The 25,426-nt window shown below is 37.3% G+C and overlaps 1 protein-coding gene across 2 annotated transcripts in view; it reads right to left on the reverse strand.

Moving 5' to 3' along the window:
* The window catches only part of tenm1 (teneurin transmembrane protein 1), a 155,502-nt gene that overhangs the window by 8,762 nt on the left and 121,314 nt on the right, over positions 1–25,426 (reverse strand). For both annotated transcript variants that reach the window (XR_014606269.1, XM_084114746.1), the window contains exons 23-29: positions 18,890–19,044; positions 13,825–14,191; positions 11,960–12,470; positions 6,770–6,942; positions 6,347–6,606; positions 1,260–1,550; positions 242–632 (exon numbers count right to left, since the gene is read on the reverse strand). Coding sequence is in view for 1 of the 2 variants with exons in the window: in XM_084114746.1 (XP_083970872.1) it covers positions 242–632; positions 1,260–1,550; positions 6,347–6,606; positions 6,770–6,942; positions 11,960–12,470; positions 13,825–14,191; positions 18,890–19,044 (2,148 nt within the window). In the remaining variant the exon portion in view is untranslated. The remainder of the gene's footprint in view (positions 1–241; positions 633–1,259; positions 1,551–6,346; positions 6,607–6,769; positions 6,943–11,959; positions 12,471–13,824; positions 14,192–18,889; positions 19,045–25,426) is intronic.

Consider the following 25,426-nt stretch of genomic DNA (forward strand, 5'->3'; position numbering starts at 1 on the left):
ATTGACTCAAAGGAGTCATTTGTTTGGGAATTGGGCTACACTCGTGTTTGTTTTTGATACACACACACACACAAAAAATAATAATATATATATATATATATATATATATATATATATATATATATATATATATATACCATAATGTAAAATTACTCGTACTGTGATATACGATTTTGGTCACACCAATCAGGCCTACTGTCAATGTGTCTGTCAGATAACAATGTTTTTGTGCTGCTCTTACCTGTCTGTCTGTAGCGGATGGTGCAAACGAATCCTTCATGCATCAGGTGGATGGTTTTAACAGCACCTGTTGCCTCGTCGTAGGTGAAGGTAATAAGTGTTGAATCATAGAGGATCTCAGCCAGCCGGGCCACTCGGCTGTATTTATAGATTACATGCCTGCCTGTGCCCAGGTACAGGCTCTGGAGCAGGCGCCCATCGTGGGCGTAGTCTTGCGTGAAGCAGGAGGTGGGTGAGTCGGGTGGGGTGTAGGTGTTTCGGTAGTAGCCCACAGATAGAGAGGTCTGCAGGCTGTGTCTCACCATGCTGGGGAGGGTGACTGACAGCAGACAGTCTGTCTGATCGTACTCAAATGTATAGCGCCGCTGACTGTGTAACAACAGCTGAACAGACTGAGAAGGAGTAGAACCAGAAAGAAATAGAGGACAGAGAGAGACTTAAACATGTGCAGTACCAGAATCTCATGAACATGTTGCATTTCACCCCCCAATAAAAAAAAGAAAATCAAATTTTATTTTGCTTAAAAAAATCCCAAATTCTTATATCCAGAAAGGATATAAGTTTTTTTCATTCCCATTAATCTCAATAGTTAGTATTTTTCTGTGCATTAAAAATTGTATAAATTGAAAAACAAATCTGAAAAAAAGAAAGAATTAAAAAAGAAACTTGTTAAATACTTTTTACAAATACATTTTACACATTTAAATAAATGTATATATTTTGTATTATTATAGTAAAGACAATGAGATATTTTGCATTATGGTAATGCTAATTGGGCTCTTGTCATAAATATAATGTTAGAATAATAAAAAAAAAAATGCAAAAGCTAATAAAACAGGCTTTTGTTTTTAAATAAAGTTATCAATAACAATTAATAATACTAATAAAAAAGTAGTAATTAAAAACAAAATAAAACAAGTTCTTTCTTCTCATTTTGGGGTCAAATACAACCTGGGCAGATTTTTTTTTTTAGATTCACACATGCATAGCCCCATCTCTGACACGCATACAGTACATACCTTTTCCAGAAAAGTGTAGCTCCAGATCTTCCCATTGGCCCAGGTCCGTGTGATGATGCGTCCGTTATCGTAGTCCCTACGCTCGGTCCAGTTGCCTCTCTGTATGCTGGTGACCAGACCTTCGCTCGAGTACGATACTCGCACTTGATTGTATTTACTGGGGGTCCAGAGCACAGGCCTGCCCTTGTCATCGTACTGAACACGCAGAGTGAACTTGCGATGGTCATCATAGATCTTCCCAACCCGACTCTCTTGACTATAGTCTATAGACAACACATTCCTGTTGTGAGCCTGAGCGAGAGAAGGGGGTGAGAAAGAAGGTAAAACTTATTATCTTATTACATCAGAGTACACAGAAAATTGGCAATAAAAGAAGAACATTTCTTTCTCAGGGGCACAGAGGGAGACAGGGTTGCAGTTATGGCCAACATTATTCAGCATATACATCAATGAATTGACAATTGAATTGAAGCTCCTGATTTCACTCTGTGGTTCCTAGATCAATTTCCAGCTCTTTGCAGATGATATGGTTTGGCCGTCTACCACTGTAAGGGGCTACCGCAGAGTCCGGACCTTCAAGAAGATTTTGCTCCCATAAAAAGATAATGTCCTGTAGAGATGCCTGTTAGAATTTGGCTAAATATATTAGAATCAGTAATTGAGCCGGCTGCCCTTTACAGCAGCGAGGTGTGGCGTCCACTAACAAATTAGAAATTAGGCAAATGGGGAAAACATCCAACTGAGACCTTGCATGCAATATTCAGTAAAAAATATCTTAAAAGTAAATGGGAACACCGCAAATAACGCATGCAGGGTGGAATTAGGCCAATAACATTAATTCAGTGATCCCTGTATCATTATAAAACCTTGCAATGAGAAGAGTTGAGTAAAGAAAACAGACCGCTCGCTGAGCTGGTCCTGAGTTTTACAATTAATTGTACTAACATACATGCCCCTTGTGACCAGAGTAATTCTGTGAGCATAATTAGAATGAACCAAATTACAAACACAAGCAAAATATGGTTATATCATATTTGGAAACCCAAAGTAAAATGCAATTCTGTTTGGACCTAATAATACTGCACAGTGGCATAGTACTGTGTAGTCAGATTTTCCAACTTGGAATCATCCACATTTGACTTTGAATGGAATGAAGCACTGTCCACAGTGTCAGATTGAAAAAAATCTCGGGTCAGGTTCAAGATGCGCTCTGCACTGGCAGCTCATTGTCACCGAATGAGTGACAGTGAGAAAGTGGCATTGTCTTCTTGTGCCTTTCTCAAAAATAAACCTACTTTTCAAATGTATTATTAATAGGGCCAGGCACGTGCACAGGTAGGGCTCAACCTGTGCAGAGCACATGCCCTTTTTTTTTGGTGGTTGTGTTTTTTTTCATCTTCAGTAAATCAATGCTATTGGTCACCCTTTACGTCTGTCTGTCTGTTTTACAAATATTTAGCAAATGAAAGTTCTTAAAAAGATCTTGTGTAAATCTTGTTCGATCCTCAAACTGTCAGTAACTCCTCCCCTCTAACTTTTGAATGAACTGAAGTTCCGCAGGAGCCACACAGCAGACAGCTGCTGAACGAAGTTTTGCAAGGGTAAACAAAGATCTTGTTTGAATAAGTACTAAACACTATGGGCCCTATCTTGCACCCCGCGCAATTGACTTTATACACCGACGCATGTATCATTTTCTGTTTTCTTTACTCAACATTCCATTCAGCGGACTTTTCCCTCCACAGACGCACGTCGGTAAATTGGGGAATGAACTTGCGCTCCCGGGGGCGCTTCAGAGGAGAAAGAGGAGGCGTGTTCCGGCGCAAACGTTCCCTGATGCTATTTTGCTGGTTTATAGAACAATTCTGCCACTGCCCAGGAATGCGCGTTGCGCATGTTATTCATATGCTATTTTAAGGGCGCATGCTTGGCCATAATGTAGCGTGTGCACAACGTGCATAAACTTTGATTCTCTCATCTACACAGAAGCAGCAGTTTTCATTTTTGCAAATCATACATTATTACAAGGAAAAATATTAACACATGAGGGAAATCATTGTTGTGTCCATGAAGATGTGAACAAATAGGCATAAATCTAGCTTACACATTTACCCAAATTATCATACGCCTGTTTAACCGAAGCTTATTTGGGTGGGTTTCTCCCATCCCCAATGTCACTTCTCTGTTTTTTACGGCCCTGACGAGAACGTCGGTCTCCTCGGCTGTGAACCGCTCCTGGTGTGCGCCTGGCAAATCCGCCGTTATAATAGCAATCTGCCATGGAACAAGCGCGCCTGCTCTTAAAGGGAATGTGAGATGACGCTCTGATTGGTTTATTTCACGTTACGCCCAAACCACACCTATGAATAATGAAGCTACTTCAGACCAACCCATTTTAGATTTGCGCTTGGTGCAAGAGTCATTTATCCCGCCAGTATAATAGCAACAGCGCCCAAGATCCGCCCACAAAGTTACTTGCGTTTTGCGTTTGATACTTGCGTTTCAGATCGTTAAAATAGGGCCCTATGTCTATAAAGGCTCTGTCTGACTGACATAATGTCTGACTGAGACATGTGGGACCTGAAAGAGAGGTCTAGCATTTCCCATCTAGTCATAGCCAACACAGCCTACACATATAAATAGCCTGTGCATAGTAGCATTTCATCTTTTATAAAATGAGATTTTGGCCAAATGTATTTTACAACAGGAAAAACTGAGCGCCCATATAGCTACAACAAACTAGTTTGTAACCTGTTGATGAAAATGTAATGTGATGCCGCTCGCGCCGTTTTAATGACAGACAAAATGCACATTTGCACACCTTCGCTGGTCAAAAACCCTGTAACTGCATTTGAGTTTGAATTTTGTAAAATGTTAACAATATATTGATAAGTAATACAACAACATATAATTTGTTTTACCATCCGAAAATCATTAGCACAGGTGCGCCCACTGCGCTGTTTCGTTCTGGAACTTACACAAAGCGACTGAGTGATCCTCGTCACCTAGGTAACATATATTTCTAAGAAATTTCTTCTTTGATTTATGATTGCTGATACACTTCATTTATTAAGATTTAATCATGTTAAGGTAATAATATTAAATTATGGTAAACTCAAAGCTGTTAATATGCACGTATTCGCTATCTAGCTAATTTTTGAATCTATAGTAGGGGAGAGCCGAGACAGTTGAAACACTTTTCAGATAGGCCTAAATGTTGTTTAAATGTTACCCAACCCAACTTAATATATTATTTACCATCTGAATCTAACCATGTCATGTCAACAAATGGAAAAGTCAACCAGCTATTTATTATGTTAATTATTGTGCCTTTCACCCCAACAGCAGGGGTGCCTTTTATCCTACTTACATATTCTTCCGTTATTGAAAAACTGTTGCTTTAAGTAGCTTGAACAAAACTGAAAATCATTAAGACCTTTGTCTCAAAATAATTTTAGCAATTCTCATTTGCTACTTAAATCTACAACATTTAAAAAATATAGGAACTTATACTTATAGTAAATCCTACTAAAAATGAGATTTACTGTATGACATTTTCTATTAACTTCTATTAATATTCATTTACAATTTTAATTTGTAGTGACTGTAAAGCACACTAAAACTGCAACCAAGAAGTGAAACTGAACAGTGAAAGACTGAATATTAGAGAGCATAAAATAGAGAAGAGAAAGATTTAAGGAGTTTATTTTAAGAGGAAGTTGGAACAGTGTGTGAAATGCAGGGTAAAAAAAAAAACTGTGCAGTGCCTGCTATATGGTATATAGAAAGTATATTAGAGAGAGCAGATGTGTAATGTAGTCTGTTTCTTCCATTTTTACCACACTAAAGTCCCCTTAAGGTCCCCTGCGGCCATCTTTGTAATGTCCTGGGCAGCTATTAGTAGTCAGGTAAGTACAGATTCTATGTAGATTACTGGAATGAGGAAAGACCGAAAGACAAAACTGTTTTCCAAGCTTACATTTCAATAACACATATCAAATCACTAACAAAATCAATACCAAGTGTTTTACTTCTGTCAGAGTTTCCTCCCACCTTTTAGGAAGACAATGAACATGTGAAATAAATAAATAAAGCTTTTAAAATCATGCAATTTAAGCTTAACGTACAATGCTGTTAATTAAAGCTAACTCTTATTAGAAATATGCATTGTGAGAGACAAGATTAGTACTTTTGATTTAGAACGACCCAGGTTCAATTCCAAAGCTGGAATAAATTAATTGAAATTAAATTAAAAAATGCAACTCTGTGGAAGTGGATGAACAACAGAAGCAGGATCTTTTTTGGTTCCATTTAGTAAGCAATTTCGCTGACTTGACCTCAATGATGAATGCTGCATTTGCGGTGACAGCTTCACTTGAAACTAATCATGCAATAAGTAGGCTCCTATTGTTAACATTAGCTAAAAATACCTGCTAGTAGTATGTTATAAACTCAACTGTTCAGCACAAACGTGAACACAAGATAATTATTGCATTTTATGTAAGTGTTTGAGCAATCATAAATGAACAAAGATTCGTAACTTTACTATCTCAGTCTGTAAACACCTCACAATAGACTTATTCAGAGCAGCACCATTACAGGTATGAAAGCGAGGCTGTGAGAGATAGACAATGGCATCTGCCGTAAAAAGTCTACTGTCTACTGAAATTCCTCAGAAAGATATTTTTGCAGTGTTTCTTCAGCAGAACAATCCAAAAACGCATTAAATAACAGTTCAACTCACTGAAGAGATGCTTGTCTAAACCTCACAGCCTCGCTTTCATTCCCCTTAAAAATCAAAGATGTCGCTGCACTGTAAAAAAAAAAAAAAGCCTTAAATTTGAAAGTACAATCAACTTGGATATTTAAGTAATTTCAACTTAAATTACATTAAACCGACTTAAAAAATGAGTTGAATCTTGTATAACTTAAAACAAAGTAAAAACATATATTGTCATAACTTATTGATCATCATTTTTTGCTGTGAATAAGGTCAATGTGTGGCACACATCTTGGAAAAACCCATTGTACCCCATGCACATAACATGCTATACCCTGGTCACCCTAGACAGAAAACACATTATTACCCTCAGTCTCCGTTCATATGCTGTGTAATTCCCTTTGGCCTGTTCACGTCTTTGTCTCCATTCTATCAGGCTGTGAGCTGGTTCCCCTGGCAACGTGATGTTGCACCTTCCGACTGTGGGATGGACGAGGCCTGCCGATGCCCCTGGCAACAACCCCGATGACACGGTTGGTTCAGTACTGAGAGTAACGTCCATCCCGCTGGCATATGTCACCCATAGAGAGCCGTCATCTCGAACACCGTACACACTAACAGAGTGAGCTGGACAGAGAGAAAGAGAATTACATTTATTACCCATAATTTCCATTTTGGGTGAACTATCCCTTTAAATGTGTGTTCAAATAATTTTTGGGGCCACTGTATTTGACAAAAAATTATTTGCAGATTCACACACACACACACACATACATATACACTCTCTCACCTTGTCGTAGTGTGTAGATGGTGTTATCCGCAGAGTGGTTTGTAATTATAATAAAGTTTTCTCTGTTCGAGGCAGTGGCTTCCACTCTGACAGCTTTCTCCATGTTTCCATGGAAACTGCTGACCTCTCCAGTCGGCAAGGTCATGTTGATGAGGTGTCCGTCAGAGTTATACCTGCTCATGAACACACTTTCTGTTAGTCTGAGTGTGTGTGTGTGTGTGTGTGTGTGTGAGAGAAAGACTGTATTAAAGTTTAAATTAGTTAGTGTAAATGCATGTGTATGTAAGAGAGTTTAAAGGGGTCATATCATGCATTTTTTCATTTTATTTTTCCCCAACGACATTTGAAACAGTTGTCAAGGCTTCGTGTGCCATAATTTAGTTGTTCATGACAATTTTCCATCCACTCTCTGACCTTTACAACAGCAGTAAACAGGCTGTTTTTTGCTGCCGTGCCTTTAAGACCTCTGTATAAACGCCCTCTTCGCATGCGAAATGAGAAAAGCTTTGCTTCACTTCCATACGGCTTGGGTTTGCTGCTGGGTCCAATATAGCCTAGTTCATGCTGCTGCATTCTTCAATAACGGCCTCTTTGCAAAGACTGAATTACATTGTGACAGGATCATAAAACAATCCACTGAAATGTGCTGATCTGTGAAGGTGGACCTTCAATGATCAGGGACCTTGTTAAAAATAAACTAGTGTGACATCCAGAAGGGTGTTTTCATTGTTAGTTAAACAAAACTTGGAATATCAGTATCTGTTTTTTAAAGGATAAAGTGTCACTTCAGCTTGTTCCTCGTTACCTTGCTGTGACAGTTGAAAAAATGGTCACACTTCAGATTAGGGTCCAATTCTCATTATTAACTATGACCTTTGCCTCAATAAACTCCTAATTACTGCTTATTGATAGTTAGTAATATATGGTCTTGCAGAATAATGAACAGCCAATATCCTAGTAATATGCATGCTAATAAGCAACTAGTTAGTAGTGACAATTGGACCCTAAAGTGTTACCACAAAAACAAAAAAACAAACATGTGCCACTGACATGTAAATGTGGCGGTCGTCTTAATTAATCTCATAATTCCAATAAATGGTTGTTTTGGCTGTGTAACCTGGCTTAACACTCTTCACAGTTAGTTCTGATATTAATGCACCAATGATCTGACATGTCTGCATAAATGGTACCTTTTAAAAATTTGTGTTTGTCCTTTTATTTTGCCTGGTTACTTCATTTTTAGAGTTAGTATTTTTAAAATCATTAAAGATAATGTAAAAAAACATTACATTTTTGATTATCTCACTGCTGTGACAATTCTTCAGCATCCCACCACCCCTGAACTCCACCTATGCTTCTATTCATTCATTACTAACCTCATTATTAAGTAGTCCAGGGGTTATTAAGAGCTTTAGTCGAGTCTCAAGCTGCAGTCCTGTCTTTGACAGCAAGCCAAATCTGTTTACCTTCATTATATGCAGGGATTAGGGAACTCATGAACACTGTGCCAAGCACAAAGGACACAGTTTTATTCAACCGTAGTTTCCCTTGAGGGACTTTTTTCAGTTTGTCTACGTTTTAAGAAAGTAAAAATTTAACTCATCTATATACACGGCAGCTTAAACAGCTAATTAAATAAACTAAATGTCTAAATGACAATTACCAAAAGGTTATAGGATAGAAAGCATCATTATCTCAGGATAAAAGTCAATGTGAAGTCCCTGAAAAGACAGAAAAACAAAGTGTGGGTGTAAGATACATTATAAAGATGAAAGTTAAAATCCGCTGATGCACCATAGAGGAACAGACGACTTGACATTTGAATCCGTGTGGCCGCTCATGGACGGTCGTGTGATATTATGAGAGGGTGAAGCACTTATGACATGTTTCATTTCTCTTTCTCCATTTCTAAATCCGTATTTAGAACTAAACAACTCGAGCTTATTCATCTTCTCTGTCCCTGTTTTATTTATGTCTAATCAATGTCAATGCCAAATTAAACCATATACTTGTGTCTTGCCACCCACACTTGTAAAAGAATAAAAGCTTTCATTTGAGCTTTCAAAGGCCTGCGGTTTAGATCAAGAGACATCAGCGGCTGTGTTCTCCTGTACTCAAAATGTTGTGTCTGCTTGAAATGCAGGTTTCTTCCTCATCTACTTCAACATCTTAGGGAGATTTCCTTTCCTTTCCTCGCTCACTGGGGGGTTATAAGCCACTATTTTTCCTTTCCTTTTATCTCCTTTATTTTTCTATTTTCTGTAAAGCTGCTCTGGAACATTGTGTATTGCAAAAAGCGCTATACAAATAAACCTGAATTGAAAAGGGACTAAATGGATTGACTGTGCAGGCATAAGCACCTAATCCACACGGTTTATGATACTGTATTCTCATTACAATTCTTCTGAAATCTTATTCTAAAACTTTTATTTCAACATTTTCAGATTTCTACATGTACAGGTCGTTGCTATGCGGTTGCTAAGGTGTTCTGAGCAGTAGGAGCCAACAGTAATAGTGATGCTCACCTTAGCAAGCACAACTAATACGGCTATGTGTCAAAACTTAATGAGCTGCCTACCTGACAGCATTTTTGGGCATCACAGTCACATTTGAACGTTAGAATCGATCATTTGAATGCCTTCGTCGTGCTTCACTGGTTGCCAGACACTCGCATCAAGACACAAATGCTTGCATATTGAGCAGCCTCTCACAAAATCACTTTCCCAAAATTTCACTAAATGATCGTCTCGACCCGAGCCTCTTGGCACCTTCAAAAAAAAAAATCTAAAGTGAGGGTCTCAAACTTGTAATGACTTGGGGACCACCAGCTAAGTGAAGGGCCAGTTGAAGTGTTTTTACAGCCAAGTATTTTGAGTTGACCGGCTCATCTGTCCCTCATACCTTGCATAACTCTGCACGTTTAGTTGACTAATGACGCCTGAGATTGTATTCCTGCAATTTTCTGTTTGCAGATCGGCCAGGTAGCCGGCAAATTAATAAACCAGAAACATCACAAGCTGGCTTTGATGTAACAATTGATTCAATACTGTTAATGCACTTATTCTTTCTAAAATTCTTTCTGTCTCCCTTACAGCTGTATTGTAACTTAAAAATTTCTGAGAAATTCTGGGACTCTAATGTGTACCGTTAGTAATGAATAACTTCTGTTGTATTCCTCATTCGTAACTAAGTCACTTTGAATAGAGGCAAAATGAAAAACTGCATAAGGTAAACTGCCTATTATTCCCCAAAATTACGTTTAGAAAGGCAGTTTACTAGGTTTTGAGCTTTTTCTGAGCACTTTCTAACGCAAGTCATTACTGCATGCAGATCAGATCTGAGAAATTCTCTGAACCAGAGGCGCTTGTTGACGAGTTTGGAACACCTACGTTGGCGCATATTCTGCTTTGAGGTATGTTTCTGAAATATTCAGTACTTACTACTTCTGGATGAAGGGAACTGATCAAAGTCAACACACCATCCTTCAGTGCTGTGTGCACAACAGAACGTAGCAATATAATTTAAATGAGCTTCCACAGTGTTGCAGAATAAGCTACAGGCATCTAGCCAGGATAAAAAGTTGCATATGAACCCATTTAAAATTGATAAACATATTAACTAAAATGGTAACACTCTAGAATAAAATTTAATTAATCAACATTAGTTTCACTTAGTTAACGGTATCACAAACTAACGACAGACAGTTCTTTTGACTCTATTAATTATTCTAGGTTAATGTTAATTTCTACGAATACTAATAATTTTCACTTTTTAATTATAATATTACATATTTCTTTATTTAATTTATTTATTTTGTGTATTTGTGTTTTGTTTCATTCCGCTTTTTTACAGACATTATACAAGAAAAATTATAATATAACTTGAAATGTATTTAAATAAATTAAAAACAACCAGAATTAATAAATGCTGCTAAAATTTGTTTATTGTTTGCTCACGATACCTATGCATTAACTAATGTTAACGAATAGCAATTGTAAAGTGTTACAACCCAAGAAATATTGCTTTCTGATATTATCATTTACAATTATTTCATAACAAAATTCAATTCATAAAACATAAGTTAATGCATTCATTTTAATGGGCAGTATTTTTTATATAATAATATTTAAATAAATTAACAATTATTAGGATTGATAAATGCTGTTAAAATGGTTACTGTTTATTGTTAGTTTATGATACCTAATGAATAAATGTTAATGTAAAGCAAGCATAAAGTGTTACCACTCACAAAAAAAGAAAAAAAGAGGCTGCTTTCTGTTTCTATTGTTTACAGATCGGCTTTTGGTTATTGTGCATAACAGGACATAAACTAAACTATGATTTTGGCACCTCTAGCCTGAACCATAAGGTGTCAGTTTAATGTTTGAATATGGTTTAGTAAGTGCCAGCAGGGGGCAGTGTCTCACAACAGACCGAACACAGGCATGTGATCCGCCTCAACACTACACCATGAGCTGCATGAGAACGTGTATGTGTGTGTATGTGTGTGTGTGTAAACACAGTGTGTGAAAGGTCACCGAGTTGATCAAACAAAAAGGAGAGAAAGAGAGAGAGGAAAAGAAGCCCCTGACATTTTCACACTAAATTAGAACTTGCAGCTCAGTCTCACAAATCCCTGAAAATGCCCATGCAAACAGTTTACACACATGCACACACACTCACAGGTACCCAGGCTCTTTCATAGTGAAATCAAAAGAGGATACAGAGTTCTTTTCTTTATTGGATAGATTAAGGCTGAGTGATTTTCATTGCAGCAGAAAAACACGCAGCTTGAGAAATCGAACTACTGCACTCTTTCAAACGATCTCGGGTAACACTGTCGATCAGACTCTATTAGATTATTTTCCTTCTGATAAATTCTAATAAAGCGTGATTAAATTAGGCGCAGGTAAAGATTAATCTATGCTGGAAGAATATTGTTTTATATACAGTAGAAACGTGCCACTATTCCTGCTGATAAAATGGCCTTAGACTATCAGAGTGTGCAAGTGAGGCTGTGTGGCATGACAGCAGCCGAAATAGACTCTAAGGGAAGCTACGACAGGATATGACACACGAAAACAAAGACAGATCGCGCTATCGTGCGCACCTATAAATCAAGCAATGCAGCGCACTCTCCTGATGAGAGAGAGATAGACAAAAGGAGGGTAAAAGAAGGGCATCACTTACTCGTAGACAGTAGTCCAGCCGTTCTCATTGCTGATGGTAGCGAGCAGCCCCGTGTTGCCGTAGTAACTGAGCTGTGCGAGGTCGTGCGCGAGAGCCGAGATGCGCTTCAGCATCCCGGCATTGCTGATGGTCAGCCAGTAAACCTGGCCGCCCGGGGCTACGAGCCACAGGGGCACGCCATTAGCATCCCGCCGCAACTGCGCTATCGTGCCCTCCCTGCTTGCTATGCTGCTCAGGTGGCCCTCGAGGGTATATGTGAAGTTGAGTAAGTAGTCCCCGGTTACCAGGCTGAGGGTGAACAGGTGAGTACCATTTGGACTGAACAGGTAGAGCTCTTGATCTGCCACCGAGGTGAGCTCGAACAGCCCCTCGGGAGTGAGCTGTGGATGGTTAGCGGCGAGCCGACGTATACGCACATTCCCGAGGTCAGCGATGTAGAGGGAGCCATTAGGAGAAACTGCCAGAGATGAGGGAGACTTCAGCTTGGCGTCGCGAGCGTAACCTCCATCACCTAGGGACAATTTCATGGAGAGAATGAGAAAGAGAAGGGAAAAAAAAGAGGAAGTCTAGTTCATTAGGCATTCAGTGTTGGGCTTAACGATTAAACCTCAGAGACCCACTGCAGTAAAAGTGCAACACTCTTCTACATCAGTTAAATAATAAAGTTTTTTTTGTACAAATTAAATCTGCATTCAACAGAGGCATCCAGGGCTATTAAATGTGTCACACCAACAAGTTTGGCAGGAAAATATTTACAAATTGAATCTCCCAGCATGCCAAAGTCAAACTACATAACTGCCCACTGTCACACTGCTGACGATTTAAAAAAAACATTGACCTGTATTATGTAATAATATGCAATATGCTGTGTTTTTACTTCAAAATTGAATGAATGAAAAAAAAAAGATAGAAATATTCTTCGGAAGCTTGGTGTCAGCAAGTTTTTTTTATGTTTTTTGACAGAAGCCTCTAATGCGCACCAATGCTGCATTTATTAGATCAAAAATACAGTTAAAACAGTAATATTGTGAAATAACTATTTTCTATTTTAATATATGTCATTTATTCCTGTGACGTCAAAACTGAATTTTCAGCTTCATTACTCCAGTCTTCAGTGTCACATGATCCTTCAGTAATCATAATATGCTGATTTGCTGCTCAAGAAACATTTCTTATTATGAGTATTGCACATCAGTGATGCTTCATTTTTTTGTGGAAACCATGATACATTGTTTTTCATGATTCTTTTATGAATAGAAAGTTAAAAATAACAATTTATTTCAAACATTATAAATGTCTTTGTTATCCTTTTTTGATCAATTTAATGCATCCTTGCTGAGTAAAAATATTAATTTCCCTAAAAAATATTTTGAACGGTAGTGTATATTGTCCCAAAGGGGAAATCTGTCTTGCAGTACATGTACACTAAACACTGTCATATAAATAGGGCTATAAATAATATATAACAATATTAAATAAATAAATCATGGATAAACTATTCTTGATGATTTTCAACATAGGCCAATAAAACATTAGCATGGGTAAGAGGGCCGCTCTCAGATGAACATACTCAAGTTTCAGGCATCTAGCTTACTGGAAAGGCTTTTATAGAAGTCAATGCAATTGCACTGTCTGCCTGTATGCATTTTGAAGTAATTCTTCCAGCATTATGACATTTTAAATTTTGCTATTTTTCAAGTCACATTGAAGACAAAATATGCATTAAAAACTTGTGATTTTTATAACCAGTGGCTTACAAAAAAAAAGGTTCAACATGGAAAAATAATACATCATCAGTATGAACAACCTCTCTGAGGGTTATAGTAAATCACTGTGTTTAGCACTGAAATGTATGTTTGTCTCACCTGAGAAACACTCGCAGTTGGGGTCAATCTTACAATCGCACTCACTGGTCGCACCCGCGATTACAACCATTTCTCCATTTGTAGACACTTCTTGTACCCGGCTATGCTTCCGGTCGTCGGTTTCGGCGATGTACAAAGCCCCTTGGTGGCTGACGGCAATAGCTTTTGCTCCCTCCAGCACAGACCGTACTGCTGTTTTCCCCAGAATCACCGGTTCAATACTGGCCATGGGGCAATGGATGGGTCGTCCGGCAACCACTCGCACCTGCTGGGACTCGCTCACCTGGAGCACAAGGTTATTATCAAGAACGTAGAGAGCGTTATCCAGCGGACTCACTGCCAGGTCTGTGGGCCACTCTAAACGCACCTGTGGATACACAAATGTATATTATTAACTGCTATGAAGCTGAAAAAGTGAACAGATTTCACAGCCACTCTCATCTGCTTATGGCCAATCAGATGTACTCTCAGCAGCTGACAGAAAAACAGACAATCTCATTTTGACTGTTATTATACTGATTTACATACAGTAATATCAGTGGACAGCACTGTTTTACATTATATACACAGGGAAGTCATGAATCATGGGAGAATGTAAAAAATACAGCGCGTGATGGGTCCCAAACAAGTTAAGATGAGGAATAGCTTGATATCACACTGTGACTTGTATTGTGTGGACATGGTTTGGATTTACATAAGAGAGCGAGCAGAAAACTATTCTCTGCAAACTGTCGCACGCCGGTCATCTGGAGGTGGAAACGCCAAAACTACTTTTCACCACTGGAGGTGGAAAAACCTCTTATACCAAAAAAAAAAGAAAAGAAAAAGAAGTCTGCTAAACTATGAGAGCCAAAAGATGTCCCTTGCACCCACTGATCCATTTAACAACGTTAAGTTTTGCTGCTTTCAGTCTTTTGTTTTGAACTCACGTGATACATAATGCAAAGTTGCTTTTGCACAGATGCCAGACATATTTATTAAAATATATATCCCTTTTATATATCCCTTTTTTATACTGAGCAAAAAAAATAATATTAAATAATAATAATTAAAAAAATTTATCTACTTGATATTTGCTCTTCTCCAATGTAGAAGTGAGTATAAAAACAAGATTTGTGCAAACTCATTATTTTTTTTGTTTTTATTTTTATGTCCACTACTTTGGGCATAACATATACGTTTAAACATATACAGTATGTGAATTAGCTTGGAAGATTTTGAAAAGAATACACATACTGTAATAATGAGCAATCCAATAAGAATGTAGAAAAAAGGTAAGATGATAAGATGAAGTCTTGTTTGATGCTTGCAATGGATGTATCTAAGTATGTGTGTATATGTCTGTGTGTTTGTGAGTACTTGCCGATTAATTTGAATATTATCAAACTGTGCATTGACGAATTAAGGCATCAGAGTGTGTGTTGCTGTGTATTCTCTCTCATATCACATTCACTGTTTCTGTCTCACTAAAACCAATGAAAAAAGGGACAGCTTATAGCCACTTTGAGGACAACTAAAATCATATTGTTAATAATAGTAAACATGAATGTTAATAAAACATTAAAATTAGAATTTCTGGCTCTGTATTTTAACTTTGAAATGCTTGTACAAATTTCCCAACATGGCACACAACTAAGTTGTGGGTTCCTGCTGATATATAACACCTGATGTCCATTGCGATGGACATTAAACTTTAAAAAATGCATGTGTTCTAAAACTCTGAAAGATCTTCTAATTAACTTTGAATATTATCACTTGATACTATTAATATTATAATAGGTGTAAGTTGATGAGGCTGGCATGAACATAAATTAGCATTTAAAGTTCCCCTGTAGTTAATAATTGAATCCTTTAAAACTCATCTTTGATCACATTTCCTGTGAAAAAAAATCATCATGCCTTAAAATAGATTGAATGTAACTCTACACCCTTGCTTCATTTAATATATACGTGGATCAATGAATATGCAAATTAGTCCCACCTCCACTTCACTCACACCAGCTCAGAGATCAACTCGGTCAACTTTAGTCAAGTTACTGTAGTAAATGCTGCCCAATGGTATCGCTCTTCACAATGTCAGACACATAAAGGTAATTAATATGATTACCCTTTTGCTTGACTACATCAAACAGCTAATAATGTGTTGCTAATGTTACACAAACCATGTTCCCATTCACCATCTCAGAGTCAGACAGCTGCCTTCTAAAAATCAACATCCTTAGAAAGGCTTTAAACAAATTAGATGTCAGTGAAGAAAGGCATATTGTTAATTATAACATTGTAATAAACATCATATACATAATTAAGCTGCTATACTGATACATATACCTGATTTCATCATATCAACAGAAAAATATACTGGGATAACCTGGCTTCTCTTGAGACTCCACTGCTTCAAAGAATAGTTAATGATATGCTAAAGCTGCCCTGCTCGACTGGTACAAGGTAGTTTGAGGCGTAATAAACACCAGAGATTTCAAACCTTGTTTTTGAGACGGTCTTTAAATCACTGCAGTTTTAGGGAGAAAATAATCAGCAATGGTGTTGACTTATGAATTTGCACATGGTTTGTCTTAAAGCATATTAAAAACACCACATAGAAATATAGACATATAGTCTTTTGTGATGCTTGAAGCTCAATCAGATTAAGTTAGGGGTCATATCTTCATTGTGACTGGTTGCTCAGGGATCAATCAGTAACCCCCTGTATAAATATACATATATATATATATAAAAATAACTATATTATGATATATACCATTACCGTGATAATATTTTAGTCATGCCACCCAGTCCTAATGTGCAGCTAGGTAAAGAAAAAAAAAAACACGTCCTGGTTGTGTGTGTGTCCGCGGCTGCCCGACAGTCGGACAGTATTGAGTGTGAAGTGTGTCATATCCCAGGCATGCTAGGAATTATGCAGATTTCAGTGCTTCTTTTACCCAGTGGCCTGCGGCACCTCATTTCCCCTTCTCTCTCTCTCTCTCTCTCCCTATCTCTCCTCACTGTCTGATTCTTATTCACACACAACACACCCCACCGGATGAACTGTGAAGAAGTGCAGCGTGTGTGTGTGTGTGTGTGTAGATGGGATCGAGAAAGAGAGAGAGAATGAAAGAGAAATCAAGGGACAGTCTGCCAAAAATTGATGCTATTCAGGAGCGGGAAGAATTGTGTCTGACTTTGAAGGGAGAGCGGGCCTGCAGATTTAATGAGGACACACTGAGTTAAACTGCAGGGGGAGAGAGAGACAGAACGAGAGTGTAAAATAGATTTTTAAGAGCACTTTAAGAGAAAGATGTGGAATTGCCTTATGTTTGAGAAAAGCTTTACGATTTTAGTGTTCGAAATGGATGGAGAAAGGCTGAAACCTCAAAGGAGGGAGAGAGAACGAGAGAGAGAGGAAGAGAGATAAAAGAAAAGTAAGGATGTTGCTGCAAGCTGTATAATGTAACTCTGTAGCACCAGAGAGACCTTCGGTATCAGCACTTTCTCACTCTAAAGGTGAACAGCGAAAAGTGTGTTTGAGTGAATCCTGTGGAGCTGAAGAAAAAGGTTGAAAGAAAGAGACAGAGAAGGAGAGAAAGAGAGGTTGGTCCGGACTCTCGCTGTGTGGGGTGTGTATGATGGGTTTCCTTCATCTTTCAGTTCTTCAGCGTCTGTGTGCTGTTATTCACTTCATTTATGTGAGCATGTGAGAAGACGGAGACAGATCATTTTTCTGATGTCTGCACACAAACAGAAAGTTAAAAGATTGTCTGCCTATAAGAAGTTAACCGCGGTAAAATAAACTGACAAGAGTTAGGTCATATCTAAGAAATATTTTGAGATATCTTGAAATATCTTATCAAAAAATGTACATTTATGAGTTTATAAAATGTATAGTGCTGGGTAAATGTACAGATTTTCCAACTAACCGTTAACTTAATTTGAACGATCCCAATATTGATTCTTAAATTCAACAAGTTCTACCTTTTTTCAGTGTATGTTTTAATTGTACAGCAGCGACCTAAAACATAGTTGTATTGCGTTCTGCTGAACTAATGCACTCAAATGCATAATTTAGGCCATTGTTACTTTTCAAAATGAGTATTTTTCTTGCAACGGTGTGTTTACGTACCACTTCTCAGCAGCAGTGTCGAATCTTTGCAGCACGGCAAAAGAAATCATGTCTTACCTGACTAATGAACATGAATGCACATGAATGCATTTTGAATGTGATGCAACAAAAACACTGTATAAATAACAGAAAGAAGCATCTTTCTACTGAGTTTTCCTTGTGTGTTTCATGCAAAGACAAGACAGTCAACACGATCACTGTAGCCCAATTCACAAACAAATGACGGTTCTTTTCAGTGAATCAACAATATTATAGTCTGTTTAACAAACGTCTCTAAAGAATGGGGACTTTTTTTGTCAATTAAAAACATACAGCACAACCAGCGTTACTCTGAAAATGAACAAATGACTCTTATGAGACGGTTCTTTTTAGTGAATCAAAACAAACAGCGTGACCAGCGTAGCCTGACTCTTTTGAGTTGGTTCTTTTACTCAGTTATGGTCGTAAAAAATTATCCGTTTTTAAAAGATGATGATACCTGTAATTTCACATGATGGTAAAATGGACATTGTAACTGAAAATATATATACCAAAACATATATGATTCTAGTCGACAGCTTGTGAATCAAAAACAAATCGGGGAATCTGCATTGATACTAGGCCCTAAAAATGTATAGTCAACATGAAAAAATGAACCCTATTTATTACCTTATTTATTTATTCGCCCTGGAGAAGCATGTATTTGAAATCTGCTATTTTGCTTCATACATTCACTATAAAATCACCTTGGGACCAGTTGATTAAAAGTAATTGCAAAAATATCAAAGAGAAATGAAGTTAGCTCTGAGAAAAGGTCAAGCATCACTTGTTTGCAGAAACCACTAGGCTTGATATTTTGTTTCTAATGCAGTGACATTCATACAAAATGTGTGATTTATTCTAAATACTTCTTTAGATCCACCGTATGTAAATTTGTAAGTGTGTAAGTGTGTGCGTTTTGTTTACCTGGCTGATGTCCATTCGAGAGTCGCAGCTGATTGGCTGGGAGGAGGTGAGTCCGTTTGACCCAATGACGGTTGTTATCACTCCTTTGTCATCAATCTTACGGATCGTTGATCCGTCAACAAAGTAAATGAACCCATGTTTGTCCACTGCGATACCTGCAGGACAACAGGATACACACACAGTCATTTCTCTCAGTCTCTTTCAGTTTTAATGTGCTTTATTGGCGTAACAAATAACATTACATTTGCATTGCCAATGCAGTTACAGCTTAACGGCAGATGATGAGGAATGGTGCACTGAAGAAAGACGAGCTTCTCTGTCTCAGGCAGTATATTCCTCTGTGTCTGATCATTCTGTTCACAGAATCTTAAAAATATGCAAATTATCTTATATATGCAGATTTATGCGAAATGACATCAGATATGCAAAAAATCTGGTATTTCTTTTCATTGTTCATCCAATTTCTCTTTTTCATTTGTCTTGTTCTATTCAAATGCTTGCAAATCACCTTGAGCTGTGCAAGGTAACTTGGTTTTACATTTAAATCGTGCTGTGCACAAACATGCATTGTTACAGTTTAATTAAAACTGATCTTCAGCACAAATACACCTCCAGGCCACTAACATCATGAAACAATCGCCACCTTCAGTCTGTCAAAGACTTTATTATTGTTTCTTTAGAGACGTCTGTTCCACGGATCTTTCATAGCATATGGTTTGTAAGGAGCAAACTATGCTCTGAATATATGTACTGAAAATAAAAGTGATTATTTTGCAATTGTAATCCAATTTTGTGTCTTAACATTTGGCAGCCTTATCAAATAATGAGTCAAGAAGAGAGCTATAGGGATTGAAAATCGACTTGACTATTACAAACCAATCAACATATTATCAAATTATATACTCTAAAATTTGGTGATTTGGTTTATTTCAAAATTGCACATGAGAAACAGGATTTTAAAAAATAAGGCAAGGACCAAAATAAATAATAGATGTACTGTATATCTGTCAAAAGGCAAAATTGTGAAGGGAATTATGAATGTGTATTTCAAATAAAAAAACAACAACATAGTGATAGACAAATATATAACTCAAAATTATTAATTTGTATATTAAATTTATGAAACAACTATTCATTTATAAAAGGTGTCATTTTCAGTTTTATACAGAGGTCTAAAGAAAATGTATCTTTTGTTTTTGTATCTTTTGTATAGATTACATTCTGTAAAGGAAGTGACCCTTTTTGAAAAAAGAGTCGGTAAAACTAAACTAAACTACATCTTTTTCAGTTAATATGTAAAAATATTATGTGTAATTATTATGGAATTGTGTAAGAGGATCGAAATAAAACATCTTGATCATGATGAAGAAACATGTTATAAGAATCACTGCTGATAATCTATCTAATTTACCACACTGAAACTGAAGGTCAAGTCTAGTGTATTGCACTGTGGGATACAGTATTCTGTGCAGTGTCCTCTGGTTGTATACTGCCCAGTTTGGTCACCATGAAGTAGTACAAGATGTAAGGTGGTACTGTTTGCTATTTGGAACACCTCCACACAAATAAGCACAGAGGTTATGAATTTTTTTTGCTGCATGTCGCTTACCGATATTTTTGTCCTCCAGGGGATTTCACTCTGAAGTGGGAAAAGGCTTATATAACCATCTCTCTAACACACATCAGAGTTTGTTATGGCAAATAGCACTGTGTGTATGTGTGTGTGTGTGCGCGTGTTTGCGGCTTTCCTTTCCCCTCTCTAATTTGCTCTCTTTATTCTCGGTCTCTCCCTCTAATGAGAATCACAGAGATAAGCAGACATATTGGTCTGTTCTCACCACGTTGATTTACTCTGGGAGAGATCAAGTCTCTCTCTCTCTCTCACACACTCACACACACGCACGCACGCACACACACACACACACACACACACACGCACACACACACATGCATGCAGTCATACATGCAGCCAATTAAGTGCTTTATTTGGATTCACAATTTAATCAGATAATACTAAGAGGATCCACATATTTTGGAGTAATTTTACAGCAATAAAATCTACCCACATGGTGAATTTCAACAGAGCTCCAGTAAAATGACAGCTCACACATATCAGTATGGATAGCGGTAACAGCGCCTTCTCCATATGAATAAACTGCCTATCATAGCTGACACAGAGCAGTACTTCACTAGTTGCATTGCCTGTTTCTTTCCTAGTTCACACTGTAAAAACTGAATATAAGCAGTTGCTCCCTTGAGGAGTTTATTTCTACATGCCATGAGCCTTAAACCTGACTTAAACTTAAACTAATGTAGTCGGGCTTACTCAATCATATTAAATAATATTTTGACTTATATTTCGGAGCAAATATAAGTAATTCCTTATCTGTACGTGATGTAAACCAATCTATTTTAATGCTATATAGGACAGACTATAGGACCGGCTAGTTGTCACAACACAAGTGCTAACTATTACATCAAAAGTAAAACAATTTTTTTTTCATAATTATGAATTTTTATCTCATATTTTTAACTTTCATTAACATGATTATGACATCTCAATTTGGACTATCATATATTTATCTTTTTATTTCATAATTATGCCTTAGTATATCATAATTTCACATTTTTATGTTATAATTAATATTTACCACATTTGTAAGAGTGTACTATAGTTGCCATGTGTTTGCTCTGTTGTATATTTAATTTATTAATTACTAATTATAGTTTTTGTTGGCCAAAATAATACTATGATATTTCTTTATGAATTATGTGCTGCATTATTGTTTTAAATGTTTAAATTTAGTTGATAAGCCATTAAAAAGTATGTAATGGCAGACTGCCACTATGAAAACTGATCTGTATCATTTTTCCTGGACAATAACAGTGGAAATGTTCAATTACTTTTTTTTTTTTTGGTGGCCAAGACTTTGATGTATGTCCCTATAGAGAAACTGACTTTCAAAATCAGTTCTGAGATATATTCACTTGAGTAAATACGCTTTATCCCCAGTTTCACCTTTTTTTGTTGACTATACTAAAATGGTGCACAGTTCTTTAGCCTAACTTTTTAATCTACTATTTGGTTATGATGAGCGGCTTTAAATGCTGAGTATCCGTTCAGACTCTCTCTCTTTTCTTGTGTGCAACAAACAATACAGATCATGTTGTGCTGTAAACCAGATGCAAATTCACACACACTCACATGCACTACCCTTGTTGCTGAAATTCCATCTGCCTCAATAAGCCTGTTTACAAATGCATCTTGTTATGGGTGCCAATTACGAGGAATATTACCCACTTAACGAGCATAACGAGCTTAATTATTTATTCTGCCTTCGGAGGGGTATACCTCCCTCTGCCCTTCAAAGGGTCCTGAAGACACACAGAGACCCACAGGTCCAGAAGCTCACTTTCTTACTCATCTTCTAAAACGCCAAATGCTGGTTAGATTGAAAATGATCAGAGGAGAAACTAATCGTCACACACACATACAGTATATTAAAATTCAAAAGCAGATCACAATAATTTAGACTTCAGGAGTGCTTCTCTCTAAACCTGCTGGACTCAGACTGAATGGAGCATATCTATCTGTTCGCTTCTCATCTTTCTTTCTCTCTATTTCTCTTAAACTTTCGGCTGGCATCAGACCAGACAGCGAGCGCCCTATCCCACAGGGAGCTATGAATTAATGTGCCCTTTTCTCCTTCTATCTCTTTCACTCTAAATCCAAGACTTTAGTGAATCAGAGTACTGCAAACGTACCACACACACACACACACACAAAGCTTGTAGAGCATATATACACAGAACACGTTGACACACAAACATATAATACAGACATTTAGGGGCTGTTTACACCTGGCCACTTCATGCATTTTTTCAGATCGGAAAGTTATCTAATTTAGCAAAACGATCCCATTTACACCTGGTCACATAAATGTTTTCGCAAAACGGATATAAATCCGATCTTCAATTCCTGCGTTAAATGCAGATTTCATGAAGTTCACGTCACCGAAAACAACAGATATGAGCTGGATTTTAATGATCATCAGCTAATTTCAAAATCAAAGAGCGCAATAAGAGAGAGCGGCAACAGCACTGGTAAGATCATTTCGTTTCTTTACATTTAATGAAGATGATTGCGTATTAAGCGTCTGCGACTTTGATTTGCGGTAGTTTGCACGTTGGCTTGATGAATAGATCGCTCAGCTGCTCATCTGCAGTGATGTGTGCTGCAGTAGCGCCATCATATCTGACTATAACATGACAAATAGCCTATAACATGTTTTCACACATTTATTTTTTAGCATTTTTGGGAGAAGTAAGATTTACATATGTGGTTTCAACAACCAGACGCATTTACACTTGCCACCTCCTGAAGTGGTTTGAGCGATCGTATTTAAAACCGTCTCAAATGCGTTTCGGAGGGCATTTACACCTGGTCTTTTCACGATCGGATAGCCATCCGATCACAGAAAACGCATGAAGTGGCCAGGTGTAAACAGCCCCTTCATATACAACAGAATCTCAGAGGAATTGCTCAGCGGTTGCTCTATTAGGAATCATACTTTAAGTAGTACAATGTCTTCTTATCTAATGTTTTTTACAATTGGATGGCTAATTAAGCCAAAAGGTACTGAAGATTACCTCTCTTACGAAAAGATTCGTAAAAAAACGTTGTTCTTAAAATATTTCGACTTTATTCTCGAAATATTTCGACTTTATTCTTGTAATTTCAGGGGGTTTTTTTTTTACGGATTTTCTTTTTTTTTTACGGATTTTCTTTTTTTCTTTTTTCTTGCAGTTCAGGGCTTCCGTAAAAAGGGTTAAAGGAAAATTAAAGGTGCTGTATGTAGTTTTCAGCGACCTCTAGCGGTGATGTTTCAGATTGCAACCAATAATTTTACAAGCGCGTGCTCTTGCGCGTGCTCGAATTTATGAGTGAGCACTGTGTGGGTACCTTCCAGACTGAGACGCAACACACCGGAGAAAGCATCACACAACATGCTGGAAACTAAGGTAAACTCCCACTGCAACGTTACAATAATAGGCTACTTTTATCAGCTTAACGTTGAACTAATGCTCCATGCTCGTACCATGATAAGTATGGAACCCTATCAACCGTGCCGAATTTTGCCACTGCAAGCACCACTTCACATTTTCTTCAGGAAATGTACATTCTAGGTTTGTAGATAAGGTTTCTCCATGATTCAAATGCCCTGCCGATGTTGAGTCGTGTTTTTTCACCCGAAGTTCATCCGATTCACGTCTGGCCTTACGAGCTTCAGCAGAAAAAACTTTTGTTTTTGTTTTTTATCAATATGTGGAGTTTGTGTTGGAGTCTGTGTTGTGCTGGGGAGCAGGTCGTTTCTTAGTGTTATCAGACATGTCATAAGTTGCATAAGTCATAAGTCCATGTCATAAATTGCAGTGTCGTCGCTGTTGAGTGCAAAGTCAGTAGGCTAGACGAGGCGAGAGGCTCGGGAGCGCGCGTGCAGGTCACGTCACTGGATTCCGCGGTAAATCCGACCCGGCACCTTCACATAAAAATAAGAATACTTGCTTTCCGAGGTAATAGCAAAACCCGCAAAGTGGATCATTTTAATGTGAGATTACAACCCCTTCACACACAGGCAATAAAAAAAGGATTAATTTTAGTAGAAAAGTTACATACAGCACCTTTAAATACATTATGTTAAATATTTCTATTTTGAAACAAAGCATATACACGTTAAAAAGTTATGAGTTTATTTTATGTTTCTGAAAGAAGTTACGCTCACTAAGTCTGCATTTATTTGATAAAAGTATAGTAAAAACAGAAATGTTGTGAAATATTACAAAATAAAAACACTTTTTCTATTTTAATATATTTTAAAATGGAAGTTATTCCCTTGATGGCAAAGCTGAATTTTCAGCATCATTACTCCAGTTTTGATCCTCCAGAAATAATTCAAAAATTCTGATTTGGTGCTCAAGAAACATTTCTTATGATTATCAATGTTGAAAACAGCTGTGCTGCTCTATTGGATTCACGTTCGATTCAAAATCCTTTGTCCGTTAATGTCCTTAAAGTGAGCTGTTAAAAAGTATGCCATACTGCTGTTATGAGCAATTCTTTTTACCTAAACACAGAAAAGCAGAGTAGAAAAATCTGAATATGACACCTTAGGGCAGTGGTTCTGAACCAGGGGGCCGGGGCACACTAGGTGGCGTCTTCCAAGGGGTCTCAAGATGGCTTAATATTATTTAAAATAAGACTAAATAAATGTATTTAAAATAACACATTGAAATAAACCTAAACAATTAAAAATCAAGATATTTCTCATTTTAATTCACACCCTCAACAAAAACTGGTTATATGAGGTAGCTTAATTTTTATTAGATTGATTTCTAGACTTGGAAAAGCCATATAAATGAATAAAATCTTATAAAACTCCTTGGACAGTTTTATAAAGATTTCAGTTTTATAATGCATTTACATGTTTCTAGTTATGCCAAGCTCTAAAATATTTGATCAGGTTGAAATTGCGAGTA

This window comes from Abramis brama, assembly GCF_963993115.1.
Source record: "Abramis brama genome assembly, chromosome: 5".
NCBI lineage: Eukaryota > Metazoa > Chordata > Actinopteri > Cypriniformes > Leuciscidae > Abramis > Abramis brama.